The 27,514-nt window shown below is 44.0% G+C and overlaps 1 protein-coding gene across 1 annotated transcript in view; it reads right to left on the bottom strand.

The window, feature by feature from the left end:
* The window catches only part of SFI1 (SFI1 centrin binding protein), a gene marked incomplete at its 5' end in the record, with an annotated part of 48,206 nt that extends 20,918 nt beyond the window's left edge, over positions 1-27,288 (bottom strand). The window contains 10 exon segments of the mRNA XM_079762485.1: positions 1,447-1,603; positions 8,111-8,213; positions 9,935-10,052; positions 11,605-11,699; positions 13,868-13,978; positions 21,583-21,654; positions 24,009-24,173; positions 27,185-27,231; positions 27,233-27,262; positions 27,265-27,288. Of these exon segments, the coding sequence (XP_079618611.1) occupies positions 1,447-1,603; positions 8,111-8,213; positions 9,935-10,052; positions 11,605-11,699; positions 13,868-13,978; positions 21,583-21,654; positions 24,009-24,173; positions 27,185-27,231; positions 27,233-27,262; positions 27,265-27,288 (922 nt within the window).
* Positions 27,289-27,514: the final 226 nt, after the last annotated feature.

Below are 27,514 nucleotides of genomic sequence, written 5' to 3'. Positions count from 1 at the left end.
TCCAAGGCAGTTCTCACGAGGAACCCTGGACTACATGGTTTCTAAACACGGGAGGCACCTCAGGAATGCCTTCGTCACGTCTCTTCTCTCCAAGGAAATAGAAAAGGTCTCTGATTTTAGGGGAGAGGATGCTATGAGATCAATGCGCTGAGGCCCCTAGTCACTACTGACGAGTAAGAACGGCGACCGCTGCTTTCTGAGACTCCGCTCTACTTCTGCCTCTTGAGTAGGGTCTCCTGGACAGGACTTCAGGGACCGAGTCCAGGACACACCGTTCGGTCAACTGCTGGCCAAGGCTTGTGCAGCTCTCAGTCAGGCTGACGCAGCTGCAGCTTCATCCCCTTTGAACACTGACTCGCTAAGGGCCTGAGGAGCTCAAGTCCGGGAAGTGAAAGGGAGTGGGTCCTGGAACGAAACGTGCAGCTCATCACTCCTAACGCTCTGGGCTTGGGCAACCAGGCAGTGGCCCCCTGTCACTATTCTCAAAAGGACACATTCACACTCTCCCCAGAGACAGCACAGCAGCCTAGAGATTTCTGCAGGGAGGGCGAGGTGAACGCCGGAGAGCCCGACCCGGCATCGAGCACAGAGCGTGAGTCACTTTTGCGTACGATGAAGAAACAAAGCACAGAAAGTACTGGTGATCATGGCCTCTGCATGTGTTATTACTTCTGAACTCTCACTGGTAAATAAACGACTGGCACGGCGCTAAAACAACTCGACATCTACCGCACAGGCATCCCTGTGACTGGGGACAAACAGAACCCAAATGCCTACGGACAGAAGAATGGCTAAGGTAGATTGAGATAAGCCACCCTAGTAAGTACGACCATTAAAAAGAATATAACATTTATGAAGAATAAAGACACAGGGAAGTGTAGGTTAGTTGTATGGGGGGAAAGCCACATACAAAATTGCATGTATCATATTCATCATAACAGGGTAGTTATAGTATCTTTAAAACCCTATGGAAGCCCTAGCTGGTTTTGCTCAGTGGATAGAGCATCGGCCTGTAGACTGAAGGATCCAAGGTTCGATTCCAGTCAAGGGCACATACCTGGGTTGTGGACTCGATGCCCAGTAAGGGGGAGTGCAGGAGAGGCAGCCGATCAATGATTCTCTCTCATCATTGATGTTTCTCTCTCTCTCTTCCTCTCTGAAATCAATAAATATATATACATACACACACACACACACACACACACACACATATATATATATATATATATATATATATTTAAAAACTCTATTAAATAAAATATATGTGCAGAACAAAATAAATGTGTTTTTTTTAGGATTATGTACTTTCCTCCTCAATCTCCCTTTACCAGGATTTGGGGCACCCTCTGGTTCTATCTCTCCTTAATAAATTAGCTCCCCTGGCGGAAGGAGAGTGGAAATTGTGACCCGACCCTCTGTCTCTCGAGCCCAGAACTGCCTGCTCACCGTTCTGCTGTTTCTTCACCCTCCGGGCCTGCAGGTAGCCAAGCCAGGTCTTCAGACATCGGCACTTCTGCCGGTGCTGGCGGTGTTTCACTGCGCAGACCAGCTTCTGTCTCTCTCTCTGGACGTGAAGGAGCTGTTCCTGCCACCGTGACCAAGCCTGAAAAATAAAGAGAAGGCAATGATCAAAGGAGAGGCAGGAAAGCAGCGGTGAAATACAGGTGTGGGAAACAGACACACACACACACACACAGGAAAGGTAAAAATCAGACTCAAGGACGGGGCAATCCCTAAGCAGGATCATAAGCTATGGGGATTTGGGCTGAGAGGATCTTTAAGAGGGTCATTCTGCTTCCAGAAAGTAAGGTGTGTGTTTTTTCTGGATAAAGAACAAAAATACAAAGGAACAATCAAACCAACGAGGAGACAAGAAGCAGGGACAACCGCAGGGTGACCTGATGCATTCGGACCTGGGACAGGTGAGAGCCCCTTTCCTTCCTCAGTGGGAGGAAGCCTGTTGTCAAGAGGCCCTTTCTCAGACACGTCAGTTTCCGGGAAGCTTAGCGACAGAAGCTGAGGTCCACAAAAGGATCCAGAGGACTCCCCGTAAATGCGCACCCTTGGGGAATCTCCAAGCACGCTCAGCGAGACGCATGCCCTAGTTTGAAGATGACCGTCTCAGACGAGACTTCGTACCTTAAACCTGAAACACCTCTTCGCCTTTCTTTCCTCTCAGCTGAATACCATTCTTCCTATTTCACCAAGAAAATAAAAGCAATCAAAAAAGAATTTTCTCAAGCTCCCCCCACTCTACCCACCCAGCCACCGGCTCTGCCTTCTCTCCTGTTAACTCTGGATAAACTGTCCATGCTCCCATCAAAGGTCACCCCTCCACTAAGGATACATCCCACCTTCTCTCACCGTCTCAAGATGATCTCTCTGGCAATTCTCCCAACTTCTACATCACTGATTTTCACTCTCTACTAGATTTTTAAATCAGCATATGAATGTGCTATTTTTTCTCCCAACCTAAACAATATTGATATTTCCCTCAGGGATGTGAAAACCAAAAGCAGCCCTAGCCGGTTTGGCTCAGTGGATAGAGCGTCGGCCTGCAGACTGAAGGGTCCCGGGTTCGATTCCGGTCAAGGGCACATGCCTGGGTTGCAGGCTCGACCCCCAGTAGGGGGCGTGCAGGAGACAGCCGATCAATGATTCTCTCTTATTATTGACTAGAGGTCCGGTGCACGAAATTCGTGCACAGGGGTGTGTGTCCCTCAGCCCAGCCTGCACCCTCTCCAATATGGGACCCCTCGAGGGATGTCCGACTGCCCGGGCAGTCCAACATCCCTCTCACAATCCAGGACTGCTGGCTCCCAACTGCTTGCCTGCTTGCCTTCCTGATTGCCCCTAACCGCTTCTGCCTGCCAGCCTGATCACACCCTAACCACTCCCCTGACAGCCTGACTGATGCCTAACTGCTCCCCTGACAGCCTGATTGCCCCAACTGCCCTCCCCTGCAGGCCTGGTCACCCCTAACTGCCCTCCCCTGCAGGCCTGGTCCTCCCCAACTGCTCTCCCCTGCAGGCCCGGTCGCCCCCAACTTCCCTCTGCAGGCCTGGTCGCCCCCAACTGCCCTCCCCTGCAGGCTTGATCGCCCCCAACTGCCCTCCCTTGCAGGCCTGGTCCCTCCCAACTGCCCTCCCCTGCTGGCCATCTTGTGGCAGCCATCTTGTGTCCACATGGGGGCAGGATCTTTGACCACATAGGGGCAGCCATCTTGTGTGTTGGAGTGATTGTCAATTTGCATATTACTTTTATTAGATAGGATGTTTCTATCTCTCTCTCCCTCTCCCTTCCTCTCTCTGAAATCAATTAAAAAAGAAAAAAACCAAAAGCAATGGGTAACCCTTCATTGGACCTGGACCTGACACTAAAATAGCAACAATATATATCTGCATATAAACTATGTTAGTTATTATCGTGTCAATATTAAATTTCATGGATATAATGATATTACGGTTAGGTAGGGAAACATCCTTATTTTTAGGAGATAATAAGCTAAAGTATTTAGTGTAAACTTTATGTCTGCAACTTTAAAGCGTCTCAGAAAATACACTGATATACCTAGATAAAGCAAATATGGCAAGATGTAAACAATGCCTAGTGAACAGAAGATAGCACCCACCTTTCCCATGATTTGGTATTGGTCAAAAATAAAAAGTGTGTGTGGGGAGAGGTAGCTTACCGTCATAAAAATACTTTTCTTTTCTTTTTTTTCCAGAGAGGAAGGGAGAGGGAGAGAAAAGCATCAATGATGAGAGAGAATCATTGATCGGCTGCCTCCTGCACGCCCCCTACTGGGGATCCAGCCCTCAACCCGGGTAGGTGCCCTTGATCGAAATCTAACCTGGAACCCTTCAGTCTGCAGGCCGATGCTCTATCCACTGAGCCAAACCAGCTAGGACATAAAAATACTTCTTAAAAGGAATAAATCAGTAATTCTCAATTCAAACAACTGGCACCCCTCTCTAGGCCAGCGGTCGCCAACCTTTCAGACCTCACGGACCGCCAGTGGTCCACGGACCACCGGTTGGAGACCACTGTTCTAGACCCCACTTTGCCAGCGGCTAACACTAGATTTATTTCCCTTCTCTTCCAAACTCCTAGAAAAGGCTGTCTGTTTTCTGATTTCTCTTCTCCCAGGCAGGTGTCCTTGAACCCTCTTCCCCATCAGGCTTACTGAGACTGCTCTGATCAATGATCTCTTCAGCTTCCCAATCCAAAGGTCAAATCGCAGTCCTCAACTTCCCTGAATGGCCAGAAACATCGGACACAGCCGACCAAACCGTCCTTCCCCTGGCCCCGGGACATCACGGGTCTCTCTGTTCCCGCTGCTGATCACCAGCTCACAGGTCAGTCCTGGAACCTCTCCACCACCCACGCTCTCGTAGCTTTAAGCACCAGCTGTGTGCCTAGGACACCCAGATCTACCTACATCCAGTCTGGGCCTGTCCTCAGTACTCCACACACATATCCAACTGCCGTCCTGACATCTCCTGGTGGGGATTCGAAAGGCCTCCCAGGCTGAAAACATGTACCTCTTCCTAACCTTTCCCCACAAACCTGCCCCTCCCTCCATCTGCCCAATTTCAATAAATGGCAACGACACTGTTCAGTCACTTAGGCCAAAACATGGGAGTCATCTTGGACTCTCTCTGCAACTTCACAACTTGTCTATCCATTGACAAATCCTGTGGACAATACCTTCAAAACATACCCAGAATCCAACACCAACTTGCTGTCATCCTTGTCCAAAATCTCACCTGGAATTTGAAAATGGCTTCTTATCTGACTTCCCTGCTTTTATCCTTGACCTTGTATGGTCTACTTTTAATGCAGCAGCCAGAGTGATCCTTTTTCGTTTGTTTTGGTTTATGTCACTTAAACCTCTTTATTTTATGACACTTTCCCTCCCTCCTTTTTTTTCTCTCTCACGCCACCAATTTGTTAGAGATACCAAGTCATTTACCCTATAAAATGTCCCACATTTTAGATGCGGCTGACTGTCTCAAGGTGCCTTACACTCATTCCTCTGACCCCTGTATTTCCCATGAACTAATGGAGTCATGTTCACATTTTTAGACAAGAACATTTCTCAGGTGGTGCTAGGCACTTCCCAGCACACTGCCTCAGGAGGCCCATGGTGGCTGGCTGCCATAGTGTTCTGTGCCAGACTGCCCAGTGGCAGCAGTCCGACCCTCCATTCTATTTCGCCATCGTCCTTTCACCTGGTGACTGCTGCCCAGATCCACTTTTTCATTAGGAGTGACCAACAGTGATTTTCTAATTCTACTGCTTTTATTATCACTGGAATTCTATAAAGAAGCCTCCTCTCTCGTTAACCTTCTCGTTTCTCAGAGATTAGTGTGCATAGGAGAGGCAGGACAAATTGCTTGATTTTTACCTTCATTAATTTTCAAGGAATTGAATCAAAGCTCTAACAACACAAATTGTGACCAATGAGTTCCTTTTTATGTCTCATTATGAATGCATACATTTTTATATATTTGATGTGTTTTTAATTTATGATAGTCTTTATTCTTTTTTGATGCTCAAATTGTTCTAGCTTAAGCCTATGTGAGTCCTGATACAACTCCATTAACCTTTATTAATTGTTAATGGAGTTGTATCAGGACTCACATAGGCTTAAGCACACTATACCCTAGGCCAGCGATTTTCAACAGGTGTGCCGCAAGAATTTTTAAAGCATGCAACACCTATTTAGTCAGGGGCACTGAACTATTTTCCCTTAGGCTGTCAAATTTGGAAAAGACCACAGCCAACACAACAGCAGTCCAGTGTGAATGCCCAGTCTTGAACAATACATAGGTCATGCACAGAGTTGCATTTTATTGGTTACATCGCATAAGGTTGCATCTGATGGGCTATATCTTGGTACCAGAAATCCTTATATACAAGTACGGGCACCTAATATTTTAAAAAGTCACTTTGGAGAGCATCTGAAATCTTGCTTCCCAGGCATATACTCTGTTTGGCTCAAATACACTCAACTCCTTTTTTTTTTTTTTAATTGATTTTTAGAAAGAGAGAGAAACAGTGATCTGTTTATTGCACTTACTTATGCATTCATTAGTTGCTTCTTGTATGTGCCCTGATCAGAGATCAAACCCACAACCTTAGCATATTGGGATGATGCTCTAACCAACTGAGCTACCCGGCCAGGGCCTCAAATCAACTCTTTAAAAATTTTTTTTAAAAAAAGTCACTGTGGAGCAAAAAGAGTAGGTAACTACTATTATTAGTTTTTGTTAAGTCAATCAGAACTATACCTACTTTTTGTTAGATTGGCAAAATATATATATATATATATATTTGGTGTGCTGCAGAATTTCAGTAATTAGTTTATGTGTGCCATGAGATGAAAAATGTTGAAAATCGCTGCCTTAGGCTTATGATGTCTATTTTCAGCTCTAGATATGAAATCAGCCATTTCTAAAAAAAAAAAAAAAAAGGAAAAGAAACACACACACACACCACCCTCAGTTCCTTTCAGTGGGAAATAGCAGAGACCACAACTTGGGCTCTCAGGATGCCAGATGCTGTGTTGTTGCCACTGCTTCTAAGACTTTTCAGTAAGTGGATTTTTTAGGTAAAATAAATTTTTGAGTCCATATTGATATTCACATTTCCAGTTTCAGATTTACAGGGCTCTTATTTAATTTCTTTCCTTTTACCCTGTAAATTGTGATTCCTAATGATACTGCCGTGGTTGTCTGCCTGCTTTACCTTACAATGTAGGTATAATCATTTCAACCTAATTCCAAACCTGCTGCTAACAGTAAGACTGCTGGATAATTTTTAGATTTCTGAGCAGTCCTCTGTGTCCTGAGCCTACATCCCACTAGGGAGGAACAGTCCAAATATTGTATTTTGAAGTTCCTTGAAGTAATGATTTTCTCTGTGGAGTCATTGCTACAAACTTGGTATGTTTGTTTCAGTGTGTCTTAAAACCCTAGGGATTTTTTTCCTTCTTGATTTACTTTTGCAAACACACTGTCTCTAGTATCTCTCCCTCCCTTTCTTCCTCAAAATGCAGCAGTAATGAACCAGAGGAATCCTATAAGAGGTAAGTGGGATCACATCACTCCTCCACTCAAAGCCAATAGCCTCCCACCCCCCAACCCCCGGAATAAGAGCCAAAGCCTTTAACGGGCACAGCCTGCAAAGCCCTACAATCTGCCTCCTTGTCACCTCATGACCTACCTAACCTTCCTTCTCTCCCTCAATTGGGTCCCTGGGCCCCATTCTAAAGTGGGGTGGGCGGGGGTATAGAGAAGTCCCCCCCCTAGACGCACACCAACAAGCAATTCTTGGACACCAGTAGGGTGTCCAGGAATTCAACCCAATTCTGACACTATCTACCCAGGGGTAGCAGCCAACATCGCCGCCAATGGCCAGTAAGTCTACAGTGGCTGGTAAGTCTTCAGAAAGTATGTGGAGAGAAACAAGCTTCGGTGGGAACGTGGGCAGAAGAGAACGCGAGGTGCGAGGGCTCTGGGCCAACTTAGCTGCTTGGAGCTGACTCTTAAATTTAGCTCGGCGCTTCTTGTTTTTATTGGCTTTTTAAACTTTTTGTTTGTTATTGCACTTTTTTTTTTTTTTTAATCCTCACCTGAGGATATGTTTTTCATTGATTCCAGAGAGAGGAAGGGAGAAGAAGAGAGAAGAAGAGAGGGGGAGAGAGAAACATGATGTGAGAGAGAAACAGATTGGTTGCCTCACACAGGTGCCCCAACTGGGGATCGGACCCACAACCTTTGGGTGTATGGGACGACGCTCCAACAGAGACACCTGGTCGGGGCTGAACTTCTGCTTCTTGAAATTACAGGGACATTCAATCATTTATTAGTTTCAGGAGTACAACACAGTGGTTAGACATTTACATAACTTACAACGTGACCTCCCTGATACAGCCAGGACAATTTTTAAAAACAAGGATACAGAAGATCCCTTTCCATAGATGGAGACTTAGAGCTACACCGTAAGGTAAGGAGTAGTGAATGGCTAGCACTCACCAAGCACTGCCACATTCCCAGCATCACCCTCTGGGCGTGGGGCTTCACAACGCGGACAGAGGACTCACCTGCAGCTGGAGGCTCAGGGCCCTGTGCTTCACAGCCGAGGCACAGAGAGCACGGCCCACCCGGACCTGTCCCAGCTGCCGCCTCCACTCGCTCCACCACACCCTGCCAAAGAGCACAGTGAAGACGGAACCAAATCAGAAAAAAGTCATGCAGGAAAGAGAAGGGTAGTGAGGGCTGGGCCTCAGACTCTCAGCTCAAGCCCCTCTGCCTCATGGCGCCATCTCTAGATTGGTATGGTAGAGTCGCGGCTAACAAAGTCAATCGAGACACAGTCCTAAAGCTACCAATTAAGGTTTGGAAACTGATGGTTCTACGGTCAGATCCAGCCTTAGACAACACGCTTGCTCTGTATGGCTTACGCAAATATTTAAGAATATGTAATAAATCACAGCCAAGATTTAAAAATCAGGAGAGTTCACAGAATAACCTACAAAGGAAAGTAGCTTTTACATTTCTAGTCCTGATGAATCCCTTCCTTTCCTACTGGCCTGGCCGGGGTTCATCCCAGTCTTAGTTTCTCTTCTGCTTATTTCCTAAGAACAGCAATGAGGACATGAGAGTTAGCAACCTCTGCTTTACAGAAACACTCAATTTGCCTGGTCACTCCAACCCACCAAAACCTCTTTCCTCCTAACCTAGGCCATGCTAGCTGCGTCACGCACTTCAAAACCCAAGCTATCTTACAGTATTAGTTACCTTTAGAGCACTCGGGGAATTGTAAGTTCCCTGAATGCAGCCCCAGCACCCAATATTGTACCAGGAACATTTTAAGCCCTCAATAAATATACACCGAGTAAATAAAATCATGTAAAAATAACCATTATAGACTCTAGTAGAACTGCATACTTATTAAGAATCGTACGATATTTGCTGAATAAATTTTAAATCATTTCAAAATTATTTTAAGTGACTTCTATATATCCATCCTATGGTAAAATACTTTACAAATATTATCTTAAAAGTGTCTCCATGACAACCTTGAAAGATACTTAATGGTGTGCCTATCTCACAGATGAAAAAAGTGAGACTTGGAGAGGTGAAATGACCCAATAATACATGTTGGAAGAGGGATGTGAACCCAGCTCAGTCTAGCTGGAAAGCCTCTGCTCTTATCCATTCTACATACAGCGCCCAGGCAGGAGCATGGGTTTGGCATCAGAAAAATGCGTTTACAACTTACATGAGCTCGAGTAAGTTACTCAACCTTTCTGAGACTTACTGTATATCTTTTTGTTTTTAATTTATTTTATTGATTTTTTACAGAGAGGGATAGAGAGTTAGAAACATCGATGAGAGAGAAACATCGATTCAGCTACCTCTTGCACACTCCCTACTGGGGATGTGCCCGCAACCAAGGTACATGCCCTTGACCGGAATCGAACCTGGGACCCTTGAGTCCGCAGGCCGACGCTCTATCCACTGAGCCAAACCGGTTAGGGCTTTACTATATATCTTAATCTGTACAACAAGAAAACTTCTTTTACAGTTTATGGTGAGGGTTAAATGAGACACTTTACATTAAAAAAAATTAATATACATACATACTTAATACAGTTTTTGCAAGTACTATGTTTCAGAGGATCATTCCTCCCTCAGGCCTACAAGAACATAGCGAGTAATCAATTAGTGTTACGATTATGCGAAAACCAGTGATCTTATAGTTGGACAAGTTGTCAATAAATATTTACTGGGTATCAATTATGTTCAAAACTGTTTTAAGGTGGGTTTTTATGCTGCAAGGCTGAGATAAAATGATCGTTGCTGAACTGCAGGGCATCGTTGCTGAACTGCAGGGCATCGTTGCTGAACTGCAGGGCACTCACCACAAAATGCTCCGCTGCCTAAACCTCAGGGCGGTGGTCTGCATCTCAAGTTTGGTCCTTCGAAAAACCACGTAGATCAACCAGGACTTCCAGGCCCGTCGCATCTTTTGCTTTGCATCTGGATACACCAAAGAGATTTTCAAAAAGGGGGAGGAGGAGACGGGTTACTCTGGGTTATGGTAAAACTCAAGGGACTCTGTACTTCTCCCGCCTTTGAATGTCTAAATTCCTCCAGGCTTCAAGTGCCCCCTGCTGGAAAAGTCGTGAAGTTCTACAAAATGGATAAAGATGCAAGAGCCTGTGAAGAATGGTTATGTAAGTGATGACAGTTACAAAACATTCAAAGGAAAATCATTACACTGCCCTGTTCAGAAATACTTTAAAAGCCCTTTACTTTTTAGAGATACGATGTGTAACATTTACATATAAAATGATGTGTATAACACAGGAAGTAGAGAGGTGAGACTGGTGTGAGTTGATAATTGTTGAAGCCGGGTGGGTGTATGTACATAGAGGTTCCTTATTCCATCTTTCAATTTCGTAGAGATTTAAAATTTTCCGTAATATGGAGTTTAAGGACTAAGAAATCATGTTATAAAACTTGCTGTTTGAAACAATTTTCAAGTAGCATAAGCAAGACGAAAGAAAAGGCCACTATCTCTATCTGTTTGGGAAACAGAATAAGAAAAACCAATAGTGATCCTGGAGGAAAGAGAAGTTAGTAGATATGAAGGTGCAAAGGTCAACAGGTTTCCCTTTGTGGTAAATTCCATTTTTTTTAATGAAAGCTATCACTAATAAAGTAAATTTCTTTTCTTTTTAGCATACAAAGGAGAAAATAAAATTATACAAAGCATTTTCAGACTATTCTCCAAAATGCAGTCAATAGGACTAGAGCTATACTTTATATTTCATAGTTGTTGACAAGTCAACTCAAAATATGAAGAAAAATTTAACATGTAGCTTCCTCAAGCCCACCGCAGGCCTCAGGAATCAACACACCCTCGGCAACAAGGTCTATAGCACGGTGCTATGGTTTAGAGTTGGGGTAAGAGGTCAGGTTTGAATACTGGACCTTGTCGTTTATTAGTTAAGTAACCTTGCACAAGTTCCTTATCTATTAAATGACGCCTCCTTAGTGATATGTTCGCAAAGAGTCAATGAGATTATCTATGAAAAGTGTCTCCAATAAGTGCAAGCTGTTATTTTCTGAGCATGGAAATCCCAGGAATCTGCATTAATCATCTCTACCAAGAGTCTGATGACAATTTGAGGACCATTCCTCCCTCAGGCCTACAAGTACCTGCAGATTTTTCATTTAACAGTGAAAGAGTGAGTGGACACTCCCTGAGGTCTAGGACATGGTCTGAAACAATGGCATATGCCAGAAGTAACTTGTTTAACAAAACAAAAATTGATAAATTGGACTTCATCAAAATTAAAAGCTTTTGTTTTGCAAAAGATAAAGAGAATGAAAAGACAAGCCCCAAGTGGGAGAAAATATTTACAAATGGGGGAATATGTAGGGACAGAATGTAGTTGGGTAATCACTGTACCTTCCCCTCAATTTTGCTGATAATCTAAAACTGCTCCCAAAAAATAAAGTCTTCATAAAGGAAAATAAAAGCCAATCTGGGCATTTCCTTTAGACGTGCACTTGCGTTTCTCACCGTAATTCTCGGCTCTCGTGTACTTGGCCCTCATGCCCTGCTGCTGATGCACGTAGGTCTGCCAGGTCTGGAACATCAGGCTGTACAAGTAATACCTGAGGAGCCAAAAAAGAAAATGGCATTTCTTTACAGCAAACAATTCCTCATTGATAGGCTTGGTCTGTACTCAGGAGAAATCACCATGGACATTTCCTATACAAAAAAAAAAAGCCCTATCTTTCTCCTGAGCTAAACTTTCATCACCTACGCTCACAGTGAAAACTATTGTCCTTGACAGAGTGTTGCTCTCCACACCTTACTGTGTCACTAAAGACAAAAAGCCCAACTTTTCCAAGAATAACTTCACCTTCAGCATCCACAAAGCCATCTTTGGAATGAAGTCATATTTTAGTCATCTTTCTTAAAATAAGTATTTTTAAAAATATATATATTTATTGATTTCAGAGAGGAAGGGAGAGGGAGAGATAGAAACATCAATGATGGTAGAGAATCGTTGATCGGCTGCCTCCTGCATGCTCCCTACTGGGAATCGAGCCCAAAACCAGGGCATGTGCCCTTGATCAGAATCGAACCCTGGACCCTTCAGTCTGCAGGCCAACGCTCTATCCACTGAGCCAAACCTTAATATCCACCGTATGTAAAACATTACCTCTCCTCTGCACTAAAACTTGGTCAATGACGTTTTCTTTCTTTTCCTTCTCAATACATACACTGGACACATTCAAACTGTCAGTCCCTCCATATTTTCACTACGCCATTTCCTTAGAATTGATTTTTCATACTATACCAGCTTTTTAGAATTATTCAATATATCTATTTTATCAAAAATATGTTAATCAGCCCTAGCTGGTTTGGCTCAGTGGATAGAGCGTCAGCCTGCAAACTGAAAGGTCCCAGGTTCAATTCTGGTCAAGGGCACATGCCCGGGTTGTGGGCTCGATCCCCAGTGGGGGATTTGCAGGAGGCAGCTGATCAATGATTCTCTCTCATCATGGATGTTTCTATTGCTCTCTCCCTCTTCCTTCCTCTCTGAAATCAATAAAAATATTTAAATACATATATATATATCAGAACCCTTACCCCAAAGAACCTAAATAAAGAAGTGACTATAATGAGAGTGAACACCATTTTTTTAAAAGTACAATTTCCTTTTTTCCCCCAGAGAACTTCTCTTCAGTCCTTAAGGACTTAGCTCCTCTGTGGGCTTTGGTGGAGGCGGTGGGCAGCACCCGCAGGTGTGAATCAAGGTGGCGGGGGTTGGTCCTTCTGGGCCTCACGAGGAGGATTCCTGACCACGATTCCTCGCTGCGAAGGCACAGCTCACACAGTCATGAACTTTCACATGCAGCTTGGGAAGCACACGGGCAGGGAAGACACTCGCTTCAGAAGTGTCCTAATGGCAAGGGCCTCTACTATGTTTCAAAGGACGAACTCCTTGTCCTTGGGCACGCATCGGGGGCAGGTGGTGTGCCTGCCTGTGGCCACGGCCTTCTGGCACAGACCATTGTTCCTCCTTTTCTGGGTCATGTGAGCAAAGGCCCGAGGGCAAGAGTGAACACCATTTTAAACGCACATGTGTCAGATTTACGTATTGGGCATATATTTTCTCCTATAATCAGTATAAATTAAAGCAACTTATGTTAAAGAACAGAATATTCTCAGAGTAAGAAATTATATATAAGTGAAAGTCAAGGAGAAAACCTTATTCAAATCACTAGCATGACCAGCACATAATAGTTATTTGACTTAGAGGAGCATCTCTCGTGCGTGCACGCTAACGTGCACGTGTGCTTGGGTTTAACGTAGGATTTGGATCTTGCTGACTCTAAAATAATATGAAGAAAAACAGAAAACAATTCAGAACTTGTCTCTGTTTGACCATAAACATGCCAAACCGGTAGCTATGACGCACACTGACCACCAGGTAGCAGACTCTCAATGCACAGGCATGGAAACATGGAACAGACTGATGAATCTCAGAGGGAAGGGGAGAGGAGGGGAGGGGAGGGAAAAGATTAACCAAAGGTCTTATATGCATATTAGAGGCCCGGTGCACAGATTCATGCACCGGTGGGGTCCCTCGGCCTGGCCTGCAGGGATTGAGCCAAATCCGGCAATCCAACATCCCCCGAGGGGTCCCAGACTGCAAGAGAGCTCAGGCCAGGCCGAGGGACCCCCACCGGTGCACAAATCCATGCACCGGGCCTCTAATTACCTGATAATGTGCATTACTAAACTTGAAGTCACATAAATGAAATCTGACCTGTAGTAACAGTCTGCTCGAACACAGAGCTTCCACTCCCGCTGAGAAACCCACCACTCTCCTTTCCATTCTTCAAAGACCTTCCGGAGCACCCTTTGCTTATAGTAACACCTAGGGCAACGGGAAAAATCAGGGGGACATAAGGATATTAGAGCTGATCTCTAGTCCCAAGTCACAGTTTCATTTTACCATTGTTTTCACATAGTAAAGTGAGGCTCATTATTTAATAACACCAAAACATGTTAAAAATAAACATTTAACTTTTTTCAGATCAAAACTATATACTATAGATCTTACCAACTAAAGGCATTAAAGTAAATAAAAATCTGACTTTTCAAATACCATATTGAATTGAGAATTATTCTCAATTTTTTTCATGCACCAGACTAAAAAATATTTTTGAACCCTGGACAGTATAGCTCAGTTGGTTGGAGCATTGTCCTGTATACCAAAAGGTTGCATGTTCAATTCCCAGTCAGGGCACATACCCAAGTTTTGGGTTTGATCTCCACCTGGGGGTGGTGGGGTGAGGAAGGGAACTAATCAATGTTTCTCCCCCCCCACCCCCACTTCCTCTCTCTTTAAAATTGATAAGCATATCCTCAGGTAAGGACTTAAAAAAAAAAAAAAGAGTACAAGAAGAGGTATTGGAGACATTGAGTATGGCCAGGAGATTTGATGTAAAGGGAACCCAAGTGATGGATCCTAGCTATAGGAGGAAGTAGAGGCAAAAAGATTTTTATTTTTTTTCAGAATGGGAAAAATGACTGAACGTGACCCATTAAAGAGGGAAAAATTGATGATGCAAAAAAAGAGGAAAAAAACACCCTGCTACATTGATGGCCTTGAGTAGGCACAGGGGAATATCATGCAAAAGTCAAGGATTTTGCCACAAATGAGAGAGCATGGACAGTTCAACTGCCCATCAGCTGGGAAAGCAGGCTACATGCGACACTGGGTAAATACAGTGGAGGTCTCTTCTGCTGCTTCTAAACCAGGAAACAAGGACACTAGCTAAGAATGAGGAGGAAATACTGATTAATAACTGGACATGACTGTTTTATCTACTTCCCAATTTAGACAAAAAATTTGTTCAGATCTTCTCTTCAGAAAAATAGGGGACTACTTCAGATCTAAGACTGTCTTATATATGGACACATACTGTACTATTTTTGCCCTACTAATTCAGTGGTCATTTTGGTTTAGTTTATTAATGATAAATAAGAATTAGAGCATTCTCCAAGCACATAATGGCTATAGTCTATAGTTTCTGATATGTCATTCCCCTCTAATATTTCTAAATGTGAGAAATAGGTAATCCAATATGAAAAGAGACAAAAAAAAAAAAAAAGGAAAAATCAATATGCCCAACCCTCCCCAAAGTAACAACCCCCTTGACCTAAAAAAAAGACTGCAGCCTGGCCGGCGTGGCTCAGCGTTTGAGCACTGATCTATGAACCAGGTCACAGTTTGACTCCGGGTCAGGGCACATGCCCGGGTTGCAAGGGGCATGCACGAGGCAGTTGACCAATGATTCTCTCTCATCATTGATGTTTCTCTCTCTCTCTCCCTCTCCCTTCCTCTCTGAAATCAATTTAAAAAAAGATTGCAAGTTGAAAACCACTACCCCATCACAAATTTCTAATCAATGAAAACACAGTATCAGAATTCTAATTCTGGTAGATGCCCAAAGCCATCACTTATCCCCAGATCAAAGAATTAGCTCTGATCTGGGTTACAACCAAAACTCTTGTCTCCTAAACTCCAATCCAGTATTCTTTCCCCTATACTCGGCCACCACTAAAGAGCAAAAAAAGTAGAGAGAGAAAGCCGTGTGGCAAACGTCGGTCAATGGCTAACCCAACACCCACTGCCAAGACCCTGCGCTTCCTCATGGGCCTCTCTCACAGAGGCAGCCTCCTCTGTGTGCTCAGGTGGCCAGTGACACACTGACAAGGAGGCAGGGCAGGATGCAGCTGGGCATTTCCAGGAGCACTCTGCTGTCCCAATAAAAGGGACAGGTAGAGCTGATACCACCCTTTCCCCCACCTTCCTGGGTACAGCTAGATCAGTCATCTTGCAATTATGCGGTGTCACCTCTGAGGACAAAGGGCCCGTAGGCTAAGCATGGTGAACTAGAAAGGTGCTAGAAGCCTGCGTCTTGGATGGCATCACTGAACAGCTGAACCAATACCAACCGCCAGATTGAGTCTGAGCAAAAGCAAATCCCAACTGGTTTAAGTCACTGCCACTTTCTCGAGTCAAACGCATTCCTAACTAATGCAATCAGCATTTCTCAAACACTTGGAATATAAGTTGATGTTATTTGAAAAGAGATTTTCAGTTAAATATGAGTCAAATTTAAGTTAAATAAAATTAAGTAGGAACAGGATTTGGGGAAGATGGTGGAGGTGGCAACGTTTTTCAATCTCTGAATCCCCATAAAACACACAGAGCAGCCACATAGCAAAACCAAAAACTCATATGTCAATTACAACAAACCTAAGTGAGGAGACATCCCCATGAATCCAGAATGCAAGCAGGTGAGGGCAAACAACTCACAGTCAAAAGACCTGCACAGTATTAGCATTTGTACAGACAAAAAAGGAGCAATGAGGTGGCAGGTGAGGAATGTAATAAAAGTTATGTGGCCCGGCCGGCGTGGCTCGTGGTTGAGCACTGACCTATGAACCTGGATGTCACGGTTCGATTCCCAGTCAGGGCACACGCCTAGGCTGCAGACTTGATCCTGTGTGGGGCGTGCAGGAGGCAGCCAATCAGTAACCCTCTCTCTCCTCATTGATGTTTCTCTCTCTCCCTGTCCCTTCCTCTCTGAAATCAGTAAAAAAAAAATGAACAAAAAATGTTTTGTGAATGGGATCTCTCCCTCTCTCTCAGCAAACTAGTACCAATTTCTTCTTCCTTCTTCACAAGTTTATGGATAGAAGATTCATTCTTACCCTACATCTTAGCAACCTCAGCATACTTTTTTTTTCTTTATTAAGTCGATAACGTTCACCTTTTCACTTAGAGGAAACACTATGGCTTCTCTTTGGCATGTCCAAATTGCCAGCATCACTTTGGGGCCATTATTAAGTAAAATAAGGGTAGCTTGAACATGAGCACTGTGATACAACAGTTGATCTGATAACTGAGATGGCCACTAAGTGACTAACAGGGCGGGCAACAGGTATCCGATGGATACTCGGGATAAAGGGATGATTCACCTTCTGGGCGGGACAGTGCGAGATTTCATCATGTTACTCAGAATGGTGTGCAATTTAAAACTTATAAATTGTTGATCTCTGAAATTTCCCGTTTAATATTTTCCGATCTCAGTTGACCACAGATAACTGAACTGCAAAAAGTGAAACCACAAATTAGCGGGACTACTTTATTTATATATTTATATATATATATATATATATATATATATATATATATATATATATAATTTAAGAACATCTATTTCTTTCTTTTTTTATATTTTTGATTTCAGAGAGGAAGGGAGAGGGAGATAGAAACATCAACGATGAGAGAGAATCATTGATCAGCTGCCTCGTGCACACCCCCCCCATTGGGGGTTGAGCCCACAACCCGGGCATGTGCCCTTGACAGGAATCGAACCTGAGACCCTTCAGTCTGCAGGCCGATGCTCTATCCACTAAGCCAAATCACCTACGGCTGTACTAGTATATTATATTCTTTACAACAGTCCTTAAAAGAAAAAAGAATATACAACTTCTAAGCCAACGTGAATTAAAAAATAACAAAAACAAGTGATTTCTGAAAATGGCAAACTAGGTAATTCAGATCAATTCTCCTAGTGAGAACAAGAAAAGCAGATCAAAAAAATTATTTGAGGGCATTAAAGAGCTGCCAAGGCAGTGAAGGAGGAGAGGGCCAGGGCCCAGAAGGGAGAGCTGAGGTGAGCGACCCCTAACACCTGCAACTGGGATGGCTGCTGCCACACTGGGAGCATCGCTGGGCACAGAGGAGATGGGAACAGTGAGGCCCCACAAGGTATTCAAAGAAAAGGCTGCAGAGAGGACAAATCTGCTTGAGAGACCTTCAATCAAGAGGCCTTGGGAAATGCTCCAGACTGGGAAAGCCAGGCTCAGAAAAGTAGAACAGAGTGGGTGTGAGGGGTGCGGGAAGAGATTGGACAAAAATCTTACACCTATGGATGAAGACAGTGGCGGGGGGTAAGGGCATGGGGTGGGGTGGGGAATCAGGTGGAGGGGAGCTATGGGGAAAAAAAAAGAGGAATACCTGTAATAATCTGAACAATAAAGATTTATTTTTAAAAAAGTAGAACAGGAGAGTGGGAAGGCGGCGAGAACCCGTAACATTTGTTTCTTAACCCTTTGCACTCGCTTGCTTTTTTCTCGATTCCTTTAGTCTACTCGGGATTTAATTTTTTAAATACCCCAGATTTTACAAAGCGCGGCAGTAGAATAAAAAACTGGAGTTTCTTTTCATACAAACTTATTTATTTGGATTTTTTTTATATTTCAAATTATTGATACATTCAAAGAGTAATTTTAATCTCTATAATTTTTCATGGTGTGATATTTTTTGAAACATTCACCCACATGAAGACCTGGTTTACATTCACATGTTTCACAAATATAAATCGTCTCTCTTCTTCCTCCTTTGATTTTTCTGTTAGAACAAACAACACAATCTTTGTGTTTTTTGTTAGGGTGAGGTGTGATTATATGGAGCTTTCCATCTAAACGTTGCTCTAAGTTAGTGGATAATAATCTACCCCTGGAAGTTAGTGCACCATCTCTGAATTCTCCAACAAGATCATGTACTAGTTTCCTAATAAATTTCACATGCGTTATCGGTTTTTCATTTTTTCTTTTTTGGCATTCTTTGTACAATATATAGGAATTTACAACACTGACCTGAAGCCCCCAGAAAAACAATTGACGCCACCATTTTAGAGTCTTCCTCATAAAACAGTATGTGCCTGTGTAGTGATCAGCTATATCAACACCCCCCATAAACTTTGTATAGTTGGTCACGACCTTGGGTTTGAGAACTATTTCCTTCCCACCACCACGCACTCTCCTTTCCACAGACTCAGTCTCTGAAGTGTCCCATGTACTGAGCATTGTGACTATCCTCTTGTCTTTCCACGCAAGAAGCATTACATTTTCATCCCTGAAAGCCACTATCTCGCCTTTCATTAGCTTTGGATGTTTGATAACATGTGGATTATCTTCCCTACTGGGCATTATTGTCCCTGTCAAGTGTGTTTTTTCCTTGAACAATTCCTTTGCAAGAGTGACACTAGTGTAATACCTGTCAGTGAAGAAATGATAACCTTGAGAACCAGGTACTGAGTTCTTCAATCTTTCATGAAGCTCTAAAACTATTCTGCTAGTAAAAGGGAGATCAGGTCTCACCAACGTTTCAGATGTTATTTCTCCATAATAAGGGACAAATGAATGTACGTAACCACATTTTGAATCTGAGAGGACATATAAACGAATACCCCATTTTGTTGGATTTTTAGGATTATATGTGATGAAGTGTATCTTTCCCTTGAAACCAACAACAGCCTCATCAACAGCAATCTCTCTTCCAGGACAGAATCTCTCCCTAAATTTCATTTCAAGGTATGACAAGAAGCAGTTTACCTTCTCGGTTCTTGTTCTCAAATCTTTACTTGACTTTTGGTCGTTTTTCAAGTGTAACATCCAAAATATTTGCAAGAACCTTTCTCTTTTGAAAACAGATCGAAAAAATGGTATATGAGACTCAAAATCCATGGACCAATAACTCTGCAAGTTGGGGTGATTCAATACACCCATATTTAGTATTACACCAAGAAAAGCCTTCATTTCCTCTATCGTCACATCTTTCCAATTATTCCAAGTAGATCGCTGGGATAGTTCTTTCTGGCTAATTTTATGCCTAGCATACTCATTTGTCTCATCCGTTATATTTTTTATCAACGTCTCAGTAAAAAACAACTGAAAAAAGTCTATTGGTGTGGCACATCCAGAAGGAACTTGAGGTCCAACATGTAACTGACCAGTGGAGAAAGGGATTCTGCTAGGCTCTTTGTCATTCACAGATATAGATGTCCAATTTTCTTTTTCCTGTTTTCCCCTAGAAACGTAACTTTCACTGGGTCTTATACCCGATTTCTCAATGATATCACCTATATCTCCAACACTCTCACTCGAATAAACAATTGTGCGTCTTCGTTTTGCCTTTATGAATTCAATGTCACTGTCACTGTCAGTACTTTCAGCCAGATCTTTGGGCAAAGCAAGGAACTTTTTCCTTTCTGTAGTTCCACTAGGACCAGCGATTTGTTCATCATCTCCACTCTCGTCCTCGGAGAACTCACTTTCGTCACTATTACATTTTTCACTTTTTTCTTCATTTTCGAAGTAAAATTCATCATCGCTGCTTTCTATGTCTTTGGAAAACTTATCCATCCTGAGGAGGGGAAATTCACTCAGAACATGCGACTGCTAGGGGGCAAACCAATCATCCAACTAAACCCTGTGTCATGACAACATCTGTGATATGCTAATAGAAACCTAAACAAACCTAGGAGACGAAAAGATAAGTAAGGTTCTTTACCAAGGGAAGATGATGCAAGCTCAAAAAGGCATGATGCAACGACTCATGCCTTGGACCCTCCTACTCAAGATTGCTGCCTATGCAAAAGATAAGCTTAGGTGGTGGCATCAGTTGAGACGGCATTTACATTTTACTTGTCCTTTCATGCTAATGAAAACAAGAAAAGATACTGGAAAAATAGACAAAAATCCCGCCCCCCCCAGCCCCGCGATGAAACTACGTGTCGAGTGTGGCTCGTACGAGCTGCTACTGATGCTAAAGGTGTCGAGTCACACTCTCAACATCCGAGTGCAAAAGGTTAAAAAACGCTTACAGCCAAAACCGGTTTGGCTCAGCGGATAGAGCGTCGGCCTGCGGACTGAAGGGTCCCAGGTTCGATTCCAGTCAAGGGCACGTACCTTGGTTGCGGGCACATCCCCAGTGGGGGGGGTGTGCAGGAGGCAGCTGATCAATGTTTCTCTCTCATCTATGTTTCTAACTCTCTCTCCCCCTTCCTCTCTGTAAAAAATCAATAAAATATTAAAACAAACAAACAAACAAACAAAAAAAAAACGCTTACATTCTCAACGGTTGCCAATTCTCCCTCTAAAAAACACCCTACACGGGCCCCTTCTCTCCATCCCCACTACTTGCTGCAGTGTCCCTGACCCCTGGGGCGCCCCCTTGTCACCCATTCTGGACGTGGCAGCTAAAACTACCAACCAAAACCCAAAGCAGTGAGCAGTGATTATACCAAGTGAAGCTATGGCAGAGGGACTTTCTCTTGACTAAAATTTCATTCCCATTGCCAGTGCCAACGTTTTCCGTAGAACAAATCAATTTGTTCGTCTTGCCAGTGCCCTTAAAAGGGCTCACTTACTCTGGGCAAATACTTTTTTTCCCAGAGGCTATTAGCTGTCCGGGTTTACTTTCTGATTCCTTCATACCCTCACTCAGCCAAACTAATATGTATTAAATTACCATTTTATTATATGCCTGCTGGAGGCCGAGGGAGGGGCGGGGAAGGAATGTTACATGTGCCATAATAGACGTTATGTGTGGGCTTACTACAAAAACAAAGCCCAAAATGAACACAGCAGAAGCTCGGCATTCCGAGCTAATACTACCTGGCTTTAGAGGGAAATACTCTTCCAAAAGTTTTTCGAATCCACAAATACAAGAACTTCCTGGCCACACATCTGAAAGATGAAAAGAAAGGACATGCACGTTTTAAAACTCCTTTTGGCCTATTTCATCCGTTTTCTGGAAAGGAGAGGGAAACTTTTAGGTCCCAAAGGGAGAGAGATGCTAGTGTGAGTCAAAAGGTGAATCATAGCTAATCTTGCATCAAACAGAGCATAGGATGGGACAGATTTATGAAGCTAAAATCAAGCAGATTTTTAAAAAATTACTTTCAATATAGTCTTTTGTCAAGGAAGACTTCAGCCCAGCTGGTGTGACTTAGTGGTTGAGTGTCGACCTTTGAACCAGGAGGTCACGGTTTCATTTCCAGTGGGGCTCGATCCTCAATGTGGGTTGTGCAGGAGGCAGCCGATCAATGAGTCTCTTATCACTGATGTTTCTCTCTCCCTCCCTCTCCTTCCTCTTTGAAATCAATGTGTGTGTGTGTGTGTGTGTGTATATGTGTGTGTGTGTATACATATATATATACTAGAGGCCCAGTGCATGATTGAATCATGCACATTTAGGGGGGGGGGGGAGCTGGGTGCCTGTCCGCTGGTGCACCAGGCCTTTCAGAAGCCTCCGGCGCCGCAGAGGCTTCTGAAAGGCCTGGTGCCTGAGTGGACAGGCACCCAGCTCCCACGCTTTTGCTTTCGATCTTGGGGGAGCTGGGTGGTCTGCGGTGGGACGTGAGCTCGCTGCCCCAGAGGCCCCTTCTGTGCTGCAGCACAGCCATGGCGCAGACGCTGAGCTCGAGCCGCCGCTGGCGACGCGCTCAGTGTCCCGCCGGCTCAGCATCCCGCCGGCCCAATCGGCCACCCCGAGTCCAGCCCCCCCCGCACCTCCTGGCCAATCACGGACATAGCGAAGGTACAGTCAATTTGCATATTTGTCTATTATTAGGTAGGATGGACTTCGAAGTTGAGGAAAAGGAAGTCCATGATAATGCTTTTGTTTGTATTATTCCTCCTCCCTAAAACGCCTGGCAAATGCCCACCTACCCATCAAGGCTCATCTTCAACGCCTGCTCCTATGTGAACCCTCCTTGGACGTTCCTCAACCCCAACAGGGTGAAAGCTTTGTACTCTCAGCACTCTATTCTATTCTGGAACATGATGAGACCAAATCACAGTCATGGATTTGCAGGGGGCCTCTCGTTCCCTCTGCCGTGAGCTCCTGAGAGCAGGGACTGGGCCTTACAGTATCCCCAGTACCTAGCGCGCACACACATAAAGTTGACTTGTCTCGGCCAGTCCACCTCCAGGTAGAGTTGGAAATGTTTTTCTTCCTCCTGCCCTTTATCTGGCGTATTCTCACATCATCCTTCAGGAGTTGGCTTAAACCCCGCTTCCTGCAGGAAGTCACTGCTGACTACACTAGCATGGCTGTCCCTGCCGCATGAACCTGCCTCTGGTACCACATCCTCTCCTTTCACTGCACTTACCGCACTCTGCTGTTGTGACTTATTTAACAGTCTATCAAGCATCCCTGCTTTTAAGCTTTCCTGAGGTCAAGGGACCAGGAATGCCTTCTTCACCTTGTATTGCTCAGCATCTAGCAGTGATGGCGAACCTATGACACGCGTGTCAGCACTGACACGCGTAGCCATTTCTGATGACACGCGGCCACATGCCGAGGATGAAACATTTGCTGCTCCTGAGGATGAAACATTTGCGACTAGAGTCTTGGAGTTAGTTTTTTCCTCAAAGTGACACACTACCCGAATTATGCTCAGTTTTTTGGTGAAGTTTGACACACCAAGCTCAAAAGGTTGCCCATCACTGACACTGGCAAAGTGGGGGGCGTGCAGGAGGCACCTGGTCAATTTTACTGACTGCATAAATGGATGGATGCCTTTGATGGTGCTAATCCAGAGTAATAGAAAATAGTCATTTTTCTTGGATCATGTTTAGACTTTTTTTTTTTTTTATAGCTTACACATTGTGGAGAACGTGAATGAAAACACTCAATGACAGGTTTTATGTCTGCTGAGTCCTAAATATTTTTTTCTTCTGAACATTCTGCCATGAAAAGCAGGCATGAAGGTGTCCAACTAAATGAGATAGGAGAATAAGAATCGTCCCTCAATTTTTTTTTTACTAAAATTTATATTTACAGAGAGGAAGAGGGAGAGATCGAAACATCAATGATGAGAATCATTGATCAGCTGCCTCCTGCATGCCCCCCACTGGGGACTGAGCCCACAACCCAGGCATGTGCCGTTGACCGGAATCAAACCCATAACCCTTCAGTCCCCAGGCCGATGCTCTATCCACTAAGCCAAACCAGCCACGGCTCATCCCTCTATTTTAACCAAGAAGGGAGAACAATGAAACATTCACTGGAGGCAAGTGACCACTCGCATGCTCACCTGATGCGCAATTCTTTTAATCGACCTCTTTGGGTCCCAGTGTGACCGTGCACTGGATGGCTGGAACGAGGTATCGCACTCCGGATCCCAGGGAAGGCGGAAGACTTCTTGTTGGACAATATCTTTGGAGAATAAAGTTTCTTACCTGCACCATCCCTAAAAGACCTTAAATTTGAGGAGTAAGGGGGAACAGAACCAAATTATCTCTGCATGTGATGCAAATACCTTTACACATATAAGTGAAATTAAATAAACTCTTTGAGACAGACGGATAATAACCATACTTTAAGGACAACAAGCAGCCCAATCTCTGACAGAAATACCTGCAGGCTCTAGGCATAAACTGCAGAGCTACAGGGTCCCTTGGAGTTCTGAGTCCTAACATCTTAATGTCATTTTAAGAATAATCATTTATAAATTAGAAACATTCTTTTATATAGAAAGCAACTAGGAATGATTTTCAGATAATGTGACTTTTACAACAATATGAAACCACATACTTTTACTAAACACTAAATTTCTGACTTTTAATCCTGCTTTAGAAACATTAAGAGTTTACATTATTGGGATGAACTCATGATTTTTTTAAATGTTTTTAATATATATTTATTGATTTCAGAGAGGAAGGGAGAGAATGATGATGAAAGAGAATCATTGATCGGCTGCCTCCTGCACGCCCCACATTGGGGATCAAGCCCACAACCTGGGCATGTGCCCTTGACTGGAATCGAACCCTGGACCCTTCAGTCCACAGGCCGATGCTCTATCCACGGAGCCAAACCGGCTAAGGCTGAACTCATGATTTTTAAGAAATGTGTGGCAGGTGCTCTCCCCTCCATGGAGTGTGGCCCTGTACCATTCCCTTCTCCCTTTTATTCTCCCCCACTCCCCTGTCGCGTATCCCCTATCCCAGTGGTCGGCAAACTCATTAGTCAACAGAGCCAAATATCAACAGTACAATGATTGAAATTTCTTTTGAGAGCCAAATTTTTTAAACTTAAACTATATAGGTAGGTACATTGTTATTAACTTAATTAGGGTCCTCCTAAGCTGGCCTTTGCTAAAAACTCAAGGGGCCAAAGAGCCGCATGTGGCTCTCGAGCCGCGGTTTGGACCACTGCTCTAAGGGACCCCATGAGGCTGCAGCCAGGGGAGCAATGGGCAGCTGCAGCTCATCCAGGGCTAACTCCTTGAACCTGTCTCTGACTTCCCTGTGAGCTAAGGCAGCCCAACCTAGGCTTTCCTGTTGCTTCTCCTATGCCCTTCCTTGTTTCACTGCGCTATGTTTTTGCTGCAGTCAATAAATTCTTTCTTGCTTTTCTAAAAAAAGGAAGGAACGGAGGGGGGCGGGGAGGAAGAAAGAAACGTACGGCAGAGCTCTACCTACAGGAAATACTTGGAAGCAATGATATTCCATTAACAACGAGCATATACCAAGCTTAATTACTGTTTACAAAGTACCATTCCCTACTAAAAGGAACCAGGGCTCCTTGGAGATATGTTTTCAGGTCTGAAACAAGGGAAATACAAGATGAGCCTGGAATACCTTTTTAAGTCAGAAGACAAAGTGTTCAAACAATGACGGGGACATGTTAACCATCTGTATGCCACAAGCGTCTACAGACCCAAACGGCGGGCCTTTTTTAATTAAATTCCAAATATCGTGGCAGTTAACTGGTTAAAGACACAGGCGCCAGCTTGAAAGAGCTCCCACTGGCCAAGTCTGGGACAACGTGAACAATAACAGGTGAAAACACACTGAATGAAATAGAAATTCATAAATCCATACCGATACAAATAAATAAATAAATATGTGCGAGAGAATGGAAAGCTTTACTTTGCAGTAGAATGCTTACTAATAAACTTAAAGGAGCCCAGCCAGCGTGACTCAGTGGGTGAGTCGACCTATGAACCAGGAGGTCATGGTTTGGGTTCGAGTCCCCATCAGGGCACATGCCCAGGTTTCGGGCTCGATCCCCAGTGTGGGGTGTGCAGGATCAATGATTCTCTTTCATTATCTATGTTTTTCTGTCTACCTCTCCCTTCCTCCTCTCTGAAATCAATAAAAACATAAAAAATAAAAATAAACTTAAGGGAAATTAGAAAAGCATCATTTAGGAACCATCATAGTAATAACTGACTCAGGTAAGAATTACGGATGGATACCAAAACAAGTGGGTGCTAGTTTGATAAGGAACAGGATGTTAACGTAGTTTCAAAAAGTTATCTCCCCACTGCCCTGGCCGGGTGGCTCATTTGGTTGGAGCGAGCGAGCGAGCGGGGACAGGGACCCTTTTAACTGCTATGCATCCAATTCATCAAAGAAAATCATGGAAGGAGCCACCATCCCTGCTTTGTAGACGCTCTAACAGCTCTTCCAGATTCACCAACATACTTATTCATTAATTCGGGTCCCTTTATGCAAGAAAAGTCCAGTCCCCTCTCAATGGCCAAAGCCTTTATAATCATCCAGGTTATAAAGTGGCCAGGTGGCCCCTACAGAACGTGCGGGGACAGATTGCATGCGACCAGGGCCATCCCACAGCCTGCTTCAATGTCAGTTTGCTACTTCCCAGTCCTCTATCTGACCAGGATACAACCAGACATCCATTGCAACCTCCCTCATAGCACGGGGCCTGCCAGAAACCGGAGTGACCTTCACCAACCCCACCACCTTGCTGCCAGGGAGGTCGGGCTGTTTCTCCAGGACTCCCCGCGAAAGCAGAGGGTCCTGTCCCACCGCAGCGCTTCCCTGGGCGCGGGCGCCGAGAGGACAGGGTCCAGGCTGTCTCATTCACTGGGGTGGCCCCAGCACCCAGGGCAGGGCCTGGCTCCATAAATGAATCAAAATCAAAATGTTAACAAGTGATACCTTAATCAATAAAGAAATTTTTTTAAAAAATGTTAACAAGGGATATTTCCACACGCTCAAAATAGGTTCTGACTGTATCATAAGGTCTGAAATGTGCATTATACTCTACCCGGTGGATGAGAAACCCAAAAAGTGAACAACCACCACAAAAAATCCTTACCCAAACTTCCTATCTCCCCACTCAGGAATTGAGGACAAAACTTAAAAAAAAAAATCATTTACTATTTTCACACACAAAATATTTACAGGCTTTTATCGGAGCCATCATTTCAGTTATTTTTTTTTTCCAAGTCACATCACTCACCTGGAGTTAACCTTCCTCTCCATTCTCCGCTTAATCTTTTTTTTTTTAATGGGAATTCAACCAGTGGCTTGATATACACTATTCTGAGTGAGCAGATTCTTCATGAATCAAAGCCTTTTCTCTTCTCTTCCAACTACAAGAAAGAAAGAAAAAAAGAGGGGGTGTACTTTTTGAGAGAGGACGGAAAAGAAAGAGAAAGAGAAGCATCCTTTGGCTGCTGCCTTCCCGTAGACCCCCCCGAACTGGGGACTGACCCCGCGACCCCGGTATGTGCCCTGCCCGGGAGCTGAACCCGCAACCTCCCGGTGCACGGGACAGCCCCCCACCCGC

Source organism: Cnephaeus nilssonii, assembly GCF_951640355.1.
Source record: "Cnephaeus nilssonii genome assembly, chromosome: 22".
Lineage (NCBI taxonomy): Eukaryota > Metazoa > Chordata > Mammalia > Chiroptera > Vespertilionidae > Cnephaeus > Cnephaeus nilssonii.
Note: the sequence above shows the minus strand (reverse complement) of the source record. Positions and strands in the feature narration are given on the sequence as shown.